This window comes from Rutidosis leptorrhynchoides, chromosome 1 (genome assembly GCF_046630445.1).
Source record: "Rutidosis leptorrhynchoides isolate AG116_Rl617_1_P2 chromosome 1, CSIRO_AGI_Rlap_v1, whole genome shotgun sequence".
NCBI lineage: Eukaryota > Viridiplantae > Streptophyta > Magnoliopsida > Asterales > Asteraceae > Rutidosis > Rutidosis leptorrhynchoides.
This window is the reverse complement of record NC_092333.1, coordinates 106,100,406-106,113,008: the sequence shown is the minus strand read 5'-3', so window position 1 is coordinate 106,113,008 and position 12,603 is coordinate 106,100,406. Positions and strand designations below refer to the sequence as shown.

Here is a 12,603-nt window from a genome sequence, read left to right as displayed (position 1 = left end):
CGCGGCCCTGCCCATTAGTATTCCCCTGATTCAGGAAATTTCTATTAAAGTGGCCCGGTTTTCTACATCCAAAACAAACTATGGCGGTGTTATTGGTTCTGAAATTATTTATTCCTTTAGTTCTGTTATGCATTGGTCCGTAGATTTCGCACTTCTTAGCGCTATGACCATTTCTTTTACACCTGTTGCAAAATGTCATGCAGAACCCCAGGTGATGCTCTTCACATCTTTGGCATGGTTGTTTTTGGTTTTTGTTGCCATTGTTGTTATTGGGATTGTTGTTGGGATTGTTATTGTTGATGATGTTGTTATTGTTGTTATTGTTGTTGGGACGGTTATTGTAGTTGTTGTTGGGACGTTTGTTGTAGATGTTATTGCGATTGATGTTGCGGTTATTCGGATAGTTATTGCGATTGTGGTTGTGATTGTTGTTGTTGTATTGGTGACTCTTGTCATTGGTTTCTTCCCACTTTCTCTTGACTTGTTTCATGTTAGCCTCTTCGGTCGTCTGCTCTTTAATCCTTCCTTCGATCTGGTTCACTAATTTGTGAGCCATTCGACTAGCCTTTTGTATGGAGGCGGGCTCGTGTGAACTCACATCTTCTTGAATTCTTTCCGGTAACCCTTTTACAAATGCGCCGATCTTCTCTTCTTCGTTTTCGAACGTTCTGGGACATAATAGGCACAATTCTGTGAATCATCGTTCGTACGTGGTGATATCAAAACCTTGCGTTTGTAATCCTCTAAGCTCTACCTTGAGCTTATTGACCTCGTTTCTGGGACGATACTGCTCGTTCATTAATTGCTTGAATGCTGACCATGGTAGTGCGTAAGCAGCATCTTGTCCTACCTGCTCGAGATAGGTATTTCACCATGTTAACGTCGTACCTGTGAAGCAAGGTTGGAGATCTCGGATCTCTGGGAGATCTCGTTTGGACATTTTTTAGGAGATCTCGGCATCTCAAAAAAATCTCGGGGAGATCTCGGACGTTGACTTACATTGACTTTTTAGTTTTTAAAATATAAATATATACAAATAAATCAATATATGTATATTTATATACATTTTTATAAGATTTTACAAGAAAATCCAAGAAATGAGCGAGAAAATCCGACCACTTATGAGATTTTATGAGAAAATTCGAGAAATAAGGGAGAAATTTTGAGAAATCGTGGCTTTGACCAAATGTGACCCCGTTGACCGAGAAATCTCGGGAGATGGACATCTCGTCTCGGCGGCTTTCCAAAAATGAGATCTCGGAGAGATCTCGGGGAGAAATAAGGAGATTTACAACACTGCTGTGAAGGTATGCGTAGCGTACTTAACTTTATCCTCTTCAGTACACTTACTTATGGCAAACACCGATTCGACCTTCTCGGTCCACCATTACAATCTAATTGGTCCTTCGGTTCCATAAAATTCTAAAGGTTTGCAGGCAGTGAATTCTTTGTAGGAGCATCCTACACGATTTCTTGCGGAATTAGTTCCACTGCTAGATCCAGAGTTATTGTTAGTTTGCATCGCCGCCTGCACTGCGGCTATGTTCGCAGCAAGGAAAACACAGAAGTCTTCCTCACTCATGTTCAAGTTCGGACGAGTCGCCGGTGTCATTTTCTTCAAAAATAGCTAAAAGAATTGAGTTAATCAAATAGAATTTAAGATTAGTCAATAGTATTTCATAGCATAATATGAAATTATTTATAAAAGCTTTTTCTTCATATTAGCATTTTATAGTTTTAATTCGGGTAGTACCTACCCGTTAAGTTCATACTTAGTAGCTATTATACAATTCAACTACTACGATTCTACATGAAAAACTTTTTACAATAATATTTCGCGTTCAAACTTTATACAATATTTTACAAACTTAAAATACTGCTATTATACATATAGGATAAAATATAGCAAATAATAACTTTGCTACTCGGCAGCTATGAAGGCAATTCTAGTTAATACGCAAGTTGTTCAGCAAAAGAAATAAAGACACGTAATTCATAAGTCCAGAAACAAGTCATGCATTCAGGTTTTACTAAGACGACTTCCCATCCTTGATCTTGTGGAAAGTAACCGTTATGACCATTGGCTAGGCAGCATGTTGTAATGTCGTCAAAAGGACGAGGGTTTCGTAATGTCCAACAGCCCCGTAATAATCTAAAAACCTTGTTTCTCACCCCAACTACTGAATCCGTCACTTGTGGGAAGGTTTTATTTAAAAGTTGTAATCCGATGTTCTTTTTATCACTTTGGTAAGAAGCGAACATCACTAACCCGTAAGTATAACATGCTTCTTTATGTTGCATGTTAGAAGTTCTTTCTAACTCACGAAATCGTATGTTGGGATATGTTGAGTCAAAATAGGTTCTTAACCCGTAAGGTAAAATTGCATTTGGGTTTCCCGCATTTAACGCTTTAAAGAAAATACGGCGTAACTTACGGTCTTTCCAATGTGATATACCCCACCTATCAAAGGAAAGCCTTTTATAAACTAAGGCATTTCTGGAAAGTCTTTCAAATGTTTGACAAGTTAATTTCTCTATAACTAAATGTGATGATGAATTCTGACCGACTCTAGACAAGATTTCCTCAATCATATCCTCTGGTAGATCTTTTAAAATATTCGATTATCTACCCTTAACGTCCATTTTGTTTTTATACTGTAAAATAGACAAGGATTAGATTCGTAAAAGATAATTAACAAACAATACAAGCAATTTTTACATAGAACATAAAAGTACAAGCACACTACAATACAGATAATACACAACATGATTACAACCCTCTAATCTGAATCACTGGTTTCTTCTTCTTTGGACTTGGTTCGTTTTCCTAATTTTCTAGGAATATATGGTGTTCCTCTAATACGATCCGTCGTTTTCCACAATGGTTTAGAAAAACCTGGTGGTTTAGAGGTTCTCGGGTCATTGTTACATTTTAGGAAATACGGATGTTGCCGATACATATAAAGTTCATCGGGGTTGGAATCGGGTTTCTCTATTTTTATACGTTTTCCCTTATTATTTTCTTTCGCTTTATTAAATTGGGTCGAGGTAATTTCTATAACATCATCGGAATCCTCATCGGGATCCGATTCATCGAAAAATTGATAATCTTCCCAATATTTTGCTTCCTCGGCGGAAACACCATTGACCATTATTAACTTTGGTCCGTTGGTTGAGGATTTTCTTTTATTTAATCGATTTACTATAGGTATCAATATTTCTTCCTCCGGAACCTCCTCTTCTTCCGGTTCCTCCTCTTCCGGTTCCTCCTCTTCCGGTTCCTCTTCTTCCGATTCCTCTTCGGGAATTTGTGAATCTTCCCAAAATATATTCGACTCTTCATTATTATTAGGTGAATCGATGGGATTTGTACTAGTGGTAGACATCTATCACACAATATCAAACACATTAAGAGGTTAATATATCACATAATATTTACATGTTAATAATATATAGTTTCCAACAAAAGTGTTAAGCAATCATTTTTAAAGAAAACACGGTCGAAGTCCAGACTCACTAATGTATCTTAACAAACTCGATAAGACACACTAATACAAATTTTTGGTTCTCTAAGACCAACGCTCGGATACCAACTGAAATGTCCCGTTCATATTGATTATAAACGTTCCATATTAATTGATTTCGTTGCGAGGTTTTGACCTCTATATGAGACGTTTTTCAAAGACTGCATTCATTTTTAAAACAACCATAACTTTTATTTTATCTATAAAGGTTTAAAAAGCATTACGTAGATTATCAAATAATGATAATCTAAAATATACCGTTTACACACGACCATTACATAATGGTTTACAATAAGAATATATTACATCAAAAATAAGTTTCTTGAATGCAGTTTTTACATAATATCATACAAGCATGGACTCCAAATCTTGTCCTTATTTTAGTATGCAACAGCGAAAGCTCTTAATAATCACCTGAGAATAAACATGCTTAAAACGTCAATAAAAATGTTGGTGAGTTATATGTTTAACCTATATATTATCAAATCATAATAATAGACCACAAGATTTCATATTTCAATACACATCCCATACATAGAGATAAAAATAATTCATATAGTTTGAACACCTGGTAACCGACATTAACAAGATGCATATAAGAATATCCCCTATCATTCCGGGACATCCATCGGACATGATAAAACAACATCGAAGTACTAAAGCATCCGCTACAACGGATGGGGTTTGTTGGGCCCAATAGATCTATCTTTAGGATTCGCGTCAATTAGTAGACTGGTTTACTAATTCTTAGGTTACCAATTAAAAGGGGCATATTCGGCTTCGATCGTTCAACCATAGAAAGTAATTTCATGTACTTGTGTCTATTTTGTAAAACATTTATAAAGCTGCATGTATTCTCATCCAAAAAATATTAGATTTTAAAAGTGAGACTATAACTCACTTTCACAGATTTTTACTTCGTCAGGAAGTAAGACTTGGCCACTGGTCGATTCACGAAGCTATAACAAATATGTACATATATATTAAAGTATGTTCAAGATATATTTACAACATTTTTAATACATTTTAATGTTTTAAGTTTATTAAGTCAGCTGTCCTCGTTAGTAACCTACAACTAGTTGTCCAGAGTTAGATGTACAGAAATAAATTGATATATATTATCTTGAATCAAACCACGACCCAGTGTATACACATCTCAGGCTAGATCACAACTCAAAGTATATATATTTTTGGAATCAACCTCAACCCTGTATAGCTAACTCAAACAATACTGCATATAGAGTGTCTATGGTTGTTCCAAATAATATATATATATATGGGTCGATATGTTATGTCAAAACATTTGAATACGTGTCTATGGTATCCCAAGATTACATAATATATTAGAATACATATATAATACAATATAAGTTAGCTAGGATATGATTAATATAGATTTGTTACCAATTTTCACGTAGCTACAACAAGAAAAATTATCCAATCTTCTTTTACCCATAACTTCTTCGTTTTAAATCCGTTTTGAGTGAATCAAATTGCTATGGTTTCATATTGAACTCTATTTTATGAATATAAACAGAAAAAGTATAGGTTTATAGTCAGAAATATAAGTTACAAGTCATTTTTGTAAGAGGTAGTCATTTCAGTCGAAAGAACGACGTCTTGATGACCATTTTGAAAAACATACTTCCACTTTGAGTTTAACCATGATTTTTGGATATAGTTTCATGTTCATAAGAAAAATCATTTTCTCAGAAGAACAACTTTTAAATCAAAGTTTATCATAGTTTTTAATTATCAAACCCAAAACAGCCCGCGGTGTTACTACGACGGCGTATGTCCGGTTTTACGGTGTTTTTCGTGATTCCAGGTTTTAAATCATTAAGTTAGCATATCATATAGATATAGAAAATGTGTTTAGTTGATTTTAAAAGTCAAGTTAGAAGGATTAACTTTTGTTTGCGAACAAGTTTAGAATTAACTAAACTATGTTCTAGTGATTTCAAGTTTAAACCTTCGAATAAGGTAGTTTTATATATATGAATCGAATGATGTTATGAACATCATTACTACCTCAGGTTTTGTGGATAAACCTACTGGAAATGAGAAAAATAGATCTAGCTTCAAAGGATCCTTGGATGGCTTGAAAGTTCTTGAAGCAGAATCATGACACGAAAACAAGTTCAAGTAAGATTTCCACTCGAAATAAGATTGTTATAGTTATAGAAATTGAATCAAAGTTTGAATATGAGTATTACCTTGTATTAGAAAGATATCTTACTGTAAATAAGAAAGATTTCTTGAGGTTGGATGATCACTTTACAAGATTGGAAGTAAGCTAGCAAACTTGGAAGTATTCTTGATTTTATGAAACTAGAACTTATAGAATTTATGAAGAACACTTAGAACTTGATGATAGAACTTGAGAGAGATCAATTAGATGAAGAAAATTGAAGAATGAAAGTGTTTGTAGGTGTTTTTGGTCGTTGGTATATGGATTAGATATAAAGGATGTGTAATTTTGTTTACATGTAAATAAGTCATGAATGATTACTAATATTTTTGTAATTTTATGAGATATTTCATGCTAGTTGCCAAATGATGGTTCCCACATATGTTAGGTGACTCACATGGGCTGCTAAGAGCTGATCATTGGAGTGTATATACCAATAGTACATACATCTAAAAGCTGTGTATTGTACGAGTAGAATTGTTGATGAAACTGAACGAGGATGTAATTGTAAGCATTTTTGTTAAGTAGAAGTATTTTGAAAAGTGTCTTGAAGTCTTTCAAAAGTGTATGGATACATATTAAAACACTACATGTATATACATTTTAACTGAGTCGTTAAGTCATCGTTAGTCGTTACATGTAAATGTTGTTTTGAAACCTTTAGGTTAACGATCTTGTTAAATGTTGTTAACCCATTGTTTATTATATCTAAAGAGATGTTAAATTATTACATTATCATGATATTATGATATATTAATATATCTTAGTATGATATATATACAGTTAAATGTTGTTACAACGATAATCGTTACATATATGTCTCGTTTCGAAATCATTAAGTTAGTAGTCTTGTTTTTACATATGTAGTTCATTGTTAATACACTTAATGACATGTTTACTTATCATTTATCATGATTAAACATAGTGTATCAATATCTTAATATGATTCATATGTATTTAGTAAGACGTTGTTATAACGATAATCGTTATATATATCGTTTCGAGTTTCTTAATTCAATAAACTCAATTTTATGTATATAACTCATTGTTAAAATACCTAATGAGATACTTACTTATCATAATATCATGTTAACTATATATATAATCATATATATGTCATCATATAGTTTTTACAAGTTTAAACGTTCGTGAATCACCGGTCAACTTGGGGGTGGTCAATTGACTATATGAAACCTATTTCAATTAATCAAGTCTTAACAAGGTTGATTGCTTAACATGTTGGAAACACTTAATCATGTAAATAACAATTTCATTTAATATATAATAACATGGAAAAGTTCGGGTCACTACAGCGGGACTGACAAGTTATGCAACTTATTTCCAAGATTATTCAGGCTGGAGACTATACTGAACGCGACAATTAAAGACAGGGTCTCGGGTATCCGAACGAATGAGCTGATGTTTTTGTGGGCCTGGGCTAGAGAACTTTTGGGTCGTAACAACGGTGAGCTGCAATCCTTGATCAGTATTATTTCAGCGGCTGCTGCAGGGTTTCATCACAGCAATAGTACATCGGACAGGTGGAGTTGGGAGCTTGCTTCAAATGGACAATTCAATGTTAAGAAGCTTGCGTCACTGATTGATAAAAAGCTGCTACAGTCCGCGGGTTTGGCTTCCCCTGAAACGTTGAGAAATAATTTGGTTCCTAAAAAAATTGAGATATTAGTGTGGCGTCTTTTAAAGAAAAGGCTACCCGTTCGAGTCGAGTTAGATAAAAGCAGCAGTGATCTTAATAGTGTTAGGTGCCCCATTTGTGACGATAATATCGATTCGGTGGAGCACACTTTCTTGCAATATAAATATGCTGCGGAGGTTTGGGCACGGGTTTATCGGTGGTGGAAGCTAGATGGGATTAATCCTTGTTTCAACGAGCTGTGTAGTGGCAAAACACATGATGGTACTCCGGCTTCGTGTGGTTTTAAGGTGTGGCAAGCCGTCCAATGGGTGTGTGTTTATACGATATGGAGGAATCGCAACATGACGGTCTTTCAAAATAAAGGTTGGGGTGTTCCGGTTTCCTTCAACGAAATCAAAGTTAAGTCTTTTGAATGGATTTCACATCGACTCAAAGGAAGAACATTAGATTGGCTTGTATGGTTAACCAATCCCTCTGTTTATCTTGATCTAGTTTAGTTCTCGTTCTCTTTGGGTGCGACCTTTGCACCACATTGAGAATTTCTGTTTCATTCGTGAAAGGGGATAGTACTAACCCCGATGTAACATTCGTTGTATTATTCGTGTTATCAATATAATTTGCTTTTTAAAAAAGAAAAAAAGAAAAGACTTCAAAATTAGAAGTGAGATGGTAATTTTAAAACAGAATGAGAATATTTACATTTTCACAGGTTAGAAGAACGCGATGAGACCGAAGCCCCCATCTTTTGTGTCTCATATGATATCATCGAGATCCACAGCTATTGCTACAATTGATTGGGTTAATATATAAACTAATATCCATGTGACCATCAATTTGGTCTCTCGATATTCAATTTACGTATATTGAATTATTATGGGGTAATAAATAATAGAGGGAATTACAACGACTATCCTAATCAAATGTTTTTATCTTTTAACAGTTATATTGATCGATTTTCAAAAAATTATATCATCATCTTTATCTTTTGAAAATTATATTGAACCTCTACGGCTTACCTAAAAATCAATCTCAAAATAGATAAGAGAAGGGACGAGACAGTCAGAACCCTGGAGCGTTGCAACGATCAAGACGGCTTCGAGACGAATGTTAACTAACATTGATTTTTTATATATATTTCAAACATAAAAATTTCAAATTCAAAACAAATACATTGCACATAATATTTCAAAAATAAATATTTTAAACATAAACATTTAAGAAAGAGTATTTCAAACATGTTCAATACTTTAAATATACATTTTACCCAAAAAAATGTACATAGGAGGGTTTCCTTGTTTACAAAAAAAAAAAAAAAAAAAAAAATTTATATATATATATATATATATATATATATATATATATATATATATATATATATATATATATATATACATTTTACCTTCAGCTTGAAACGTTTATGTTTGAATTATATAAAAAAGTCAACCTTAGTTAACATCCGTCTTGACTCCATCTCGGCCGACTTTTACCGTTGTTGACCATTTTAACACCGTTGTTGACAGTTTTTTTTACCATTGTTAACTGTTGTTTAACCGTTGACGTTTTTACCCGTGTTTAGTTCCGTTGCGACAGTACACTAGCAAATTCATTGAAACATCCGTTGTGACGACCGTTTTTTGCAACACTGCTACAATTGTACGTTGATGGTCTCTGGTTTACTTAAAACGTTTGTTGATCGTCCCTCTTATTAAAATACATTTTGAATTAGTCATTGATCATCAAAGTACACTCTTAAATAACTCAATAATGACCAGTTTAATTTTTAAAAGAAAGTGATGATTTGTTTAATTTCATAAAAATCACAGGGACGATCAACGTGTACAACCAAATCAATCGGGGACAATCGGTGTAATTTACAAGAGATAAAGACACTTGATGTAATATCATGTAAAGCACAAGAATTATCGACATAATTTACCCTAAAAATATATAAAAGTGTGTTTTAGTTACATGTGTTACTCTATATCGGGTATATCGGGCATATAAGGTAGTTTACAAGTTCATACTATTATCAAATAATTTTCGCTTTTTTTCAAAACAAACATGTTTCACATGCAAATTTTGTGTATTACTTATTGGAGATCATACTACGAATATGGTACACTTGTACTACATGACTAACGGATCAGATCGGATTTCTGTTCTGCGCCAAGTTTAGTGCAATGTTGATGAATTTAAACGTTTAGCGTTATCTATAATTTTACTAAACCAAGATTTTAAGACATCGAGTGATGATTTATGAATTGATATGAACCAATATTATTTACCGTAATATATAACGGAGTTCAGCATTTGCGTCAAGAAAATAAAAATGTTTTCATGTGTGTCTGTTAATTCAGTTATATTTTTCCACATCCCTCTAAACACCATATTACCCTTTGAATTGTCTCCATTCCTTCTATTTATGTGAAATTTTTTAAAATACACATAGTATTCAAAAACATTTAAACATCTTACAACAAAATACTCTCATTGCTTAAATCAAATCTTAAATTTATCTAAAAAAACCGATCTACACTATTCGAATTTCAACTTTTACACAAAACTATCCAAACTCATCGAGCTTGTTTTACAAACAATTATCAATAATTGTGTGTTTGTATAATAATTGTATAACGATAAAGATAATGGTCGTTTTGGCGGGGTATCAAAGGAAGCCACATGAGGTTTAGGCAAACCTAATAGTCAATGGGGTCCATACCAGCACTACCAATAAAAAACAAAAGAAAACGGGACCCATTACGTAAAGCAACGAACGTGGGAGGAGTATAATTGAATTGAATTGAACATTTGTATAAAAAAATAAATAAATAAATAAATAAAATAATAAAATTGTTTCACCTCAATGCATAGGTGTTGGGGGAAAGATCTCAAGAAGTCGAATCCCCTTTCCTTACAAATACTCGTAGAATTTATTCCGATAAACTGAGTTGCCTCATGAGAGGTTTTACCGACCATATTCAGGAACTAGGTTCGACTCCCTGCCTCTTGAGATGGTTTAAGGTTCGGATCCCTGTAATATGGTTCGGGTTTTCGCCCGATATTCCATGCCAATTATTAGATTTTAAAATAATAATAACAATAAAATAAATTGAATATTGAATATTGAATATACAAATAAAAATGAAAATGAAAATGAAAATGAAAATGAAAATAAAAATGAAAATTAGATTTTAAAAGAACTGGCCAAGGCATGCTCCCATGTGAAAATCCTACTCACCCGCTTCCTTTATATCCCACAACCCCTTCTCTTTGTATCTCTCTCTTTCTTCCATCTGTATAATTCATTCTTAAATCCATTCATTTCACTACTCAATTTCAATTCCAGGTAATATTCTCTTCAAATTCTATTTTTAATTTCTCAATTCCTCTGTGTGCATGTCTTTTAATTTTGAATTTGATTTGCTAGGATCTGAAGATGTTCCATTCAATTTTCCGATATTAATTGATTATTTCCGTCTTCTACATACATAATTAAATTCTACATGTTGATTATATCAATTTATATGTATATAAGAGTTGTTCTTAACTGACAGGCGTATAGTTATAGATAGATATATTAGAGGTAGATATTTGAGATATATATAAGAGGTGAATTGATTGATTAATGTTATATACGTATATACAAATATATACATATAAAGCGGTAGGAATCTATATGTTCGCTGATGATTCGAATGATTGATTATTCGTGTTTCTGACATGATTTAATTTGAATATACAGGAATTGATTGATATCCGATCTGATTATAACAAATTAGGTAACCGATTTCTGTTAATGGCGTCGTCAACGTTGATACCGAATCCGGTAACAAGCAATCCACGTGATACATCACGTGATTCATCAAAACGACGAAAACGGAAGAAACTTCAAAAGCATTGTACTAATTCGAATAGAGATCAAATCAATAATCAAAATGATCATCAAATCGCGCCATGGAAATCGGAAGTTCAACAACAAATTTACAGTTCAAAGTTACTACAAGCTCTTCGTCACGTCCGTACAGGCACCGGAGTGAAATCTCGACGCGCGGTACGTGACGTGGCGGACAGAGTACTTGCGGTAACAGCAAAAGGCCGTACGCGGTGGAGCCGGGCGATTTTAACGAATAAATTGAAATTGAAATTTATGAAGCGTAACAGAAGACAGAGAGGTGTGATTGCAACGGCAACCGGTAACAGCCGGTTGAAAAAACCTAGAGTTAGTGTATTGAGGTTGAAAACGAAGAATTTACCGGCGGTTCAACGGAAAGCACGTGTTTTAGGCGGTTTAGTTCCCGGTTGCCGGAAACAGCCGTTACCGGTTGTATTAGAAGAAGCAAGTGATTATATACCTGCTCTTGAGATGCAGGTTAAAGCTATGGCTGCTCTTGTTGAGCTTTTATCCGGTGGTTCTAGTTCTATATCCGGCACCGCTGCCGGGAATTTAAGTCAGCTGAGTTTTAGCCGGCCATCACCGAACTTATGATATTGATACAGTCACTCTTGCGTTTGAATGATGTGTCTTTTGTTTATCTTATTTTAATTTTTTTTTTTTACTTTTTAACTTTTTACCGTCTGAGTACGTCACTGTTCAAATACATTCTCTTCTTTCATTTGTTATTTTATTTTAAAATTGTTAATGTTTTGTATATAATTGAACTTGTTAAAAACTACTTATGGAATATTATAGACTATAGATAGATGTTATTTACAACAACAAATCACTTTTTTGAAGTGTTACATGAATAAATTAAATGGCATCGGATGATTATGTGTATTGGAAAAGGCTTTGATTTTAACGTTGTTGAATTGTTGGCAAGTATTTGATTGTTGTTGGTTTATAAATTCTACAAATACAAAAGTAATCATGCGTATAATGAGTATCATAAGTTACGTCTACACTTCTACACGATCTGTTCATTATGTTAATTATATATACTTTTAAGTGAAGATTAAATCTCATATTTTTTATTACCTAGTAAGAGTATTATGATATAAATAGAATAGGATTTTTCTACAACTTCAAAAGTGTCGTTAACATGCTTTAAAGTATCGCATAACTTGTTAGTTACGGAGTACCATTTTAAAAATAATAAATAATTGCTATGTACATATTGACGAGCGTTAGAGTTATCATTAAAAAAATCCAGTTATATAAGACATTTTAAAAATAATAAATAATTTCTATGTACATATTGACGAGCGTTAGAGTTATCATTAAAAAAATTCAG

General features: G+C 33.3%; 2 protein-coding genes across 2 annotated transcripts; both read left to right on the top strand.

Annotated features, from left to right (window-relative positions):
- The first annotated feature begins 7,134 nt into the window (after positions 1–7,134).
- LOC139887950 (uncharacterized) lies at positions 7,135–7,869 on the top strand. The gene has a single exon (XM_071870998.1). The coding sequence runs from the start codon at positions 7,135–7,137 to the stop codon at positions 7,867–7,869; it is 735 nt and encodes a 244-aa protein (XP_071727099.1).
- A 2,730-nt stretch (positions 7,870–10,599) lies between these two features.
- On the top strand, positions 10,600–12,093 carry LOC139863829 (transcription factor bHLH148-like). The gene is made up of 2 exons (XM_071852430.1): positions 10,600–10,718; positions 11,115–12,093. Exon 2 carries the CDS (start codon positions 11,169–11,171, stop codon positions 11,856–11,858), a length of 690 nt encoding a protein of 229 aa, XP_071708531.1. The 5' UTR covers positions 10,600–10,718; positions 11,115–11,168; the 3' UTR covers positions 11,859–12,093.
- Positions 12,094–12,603: the final 510 nt, after the last annotated feature.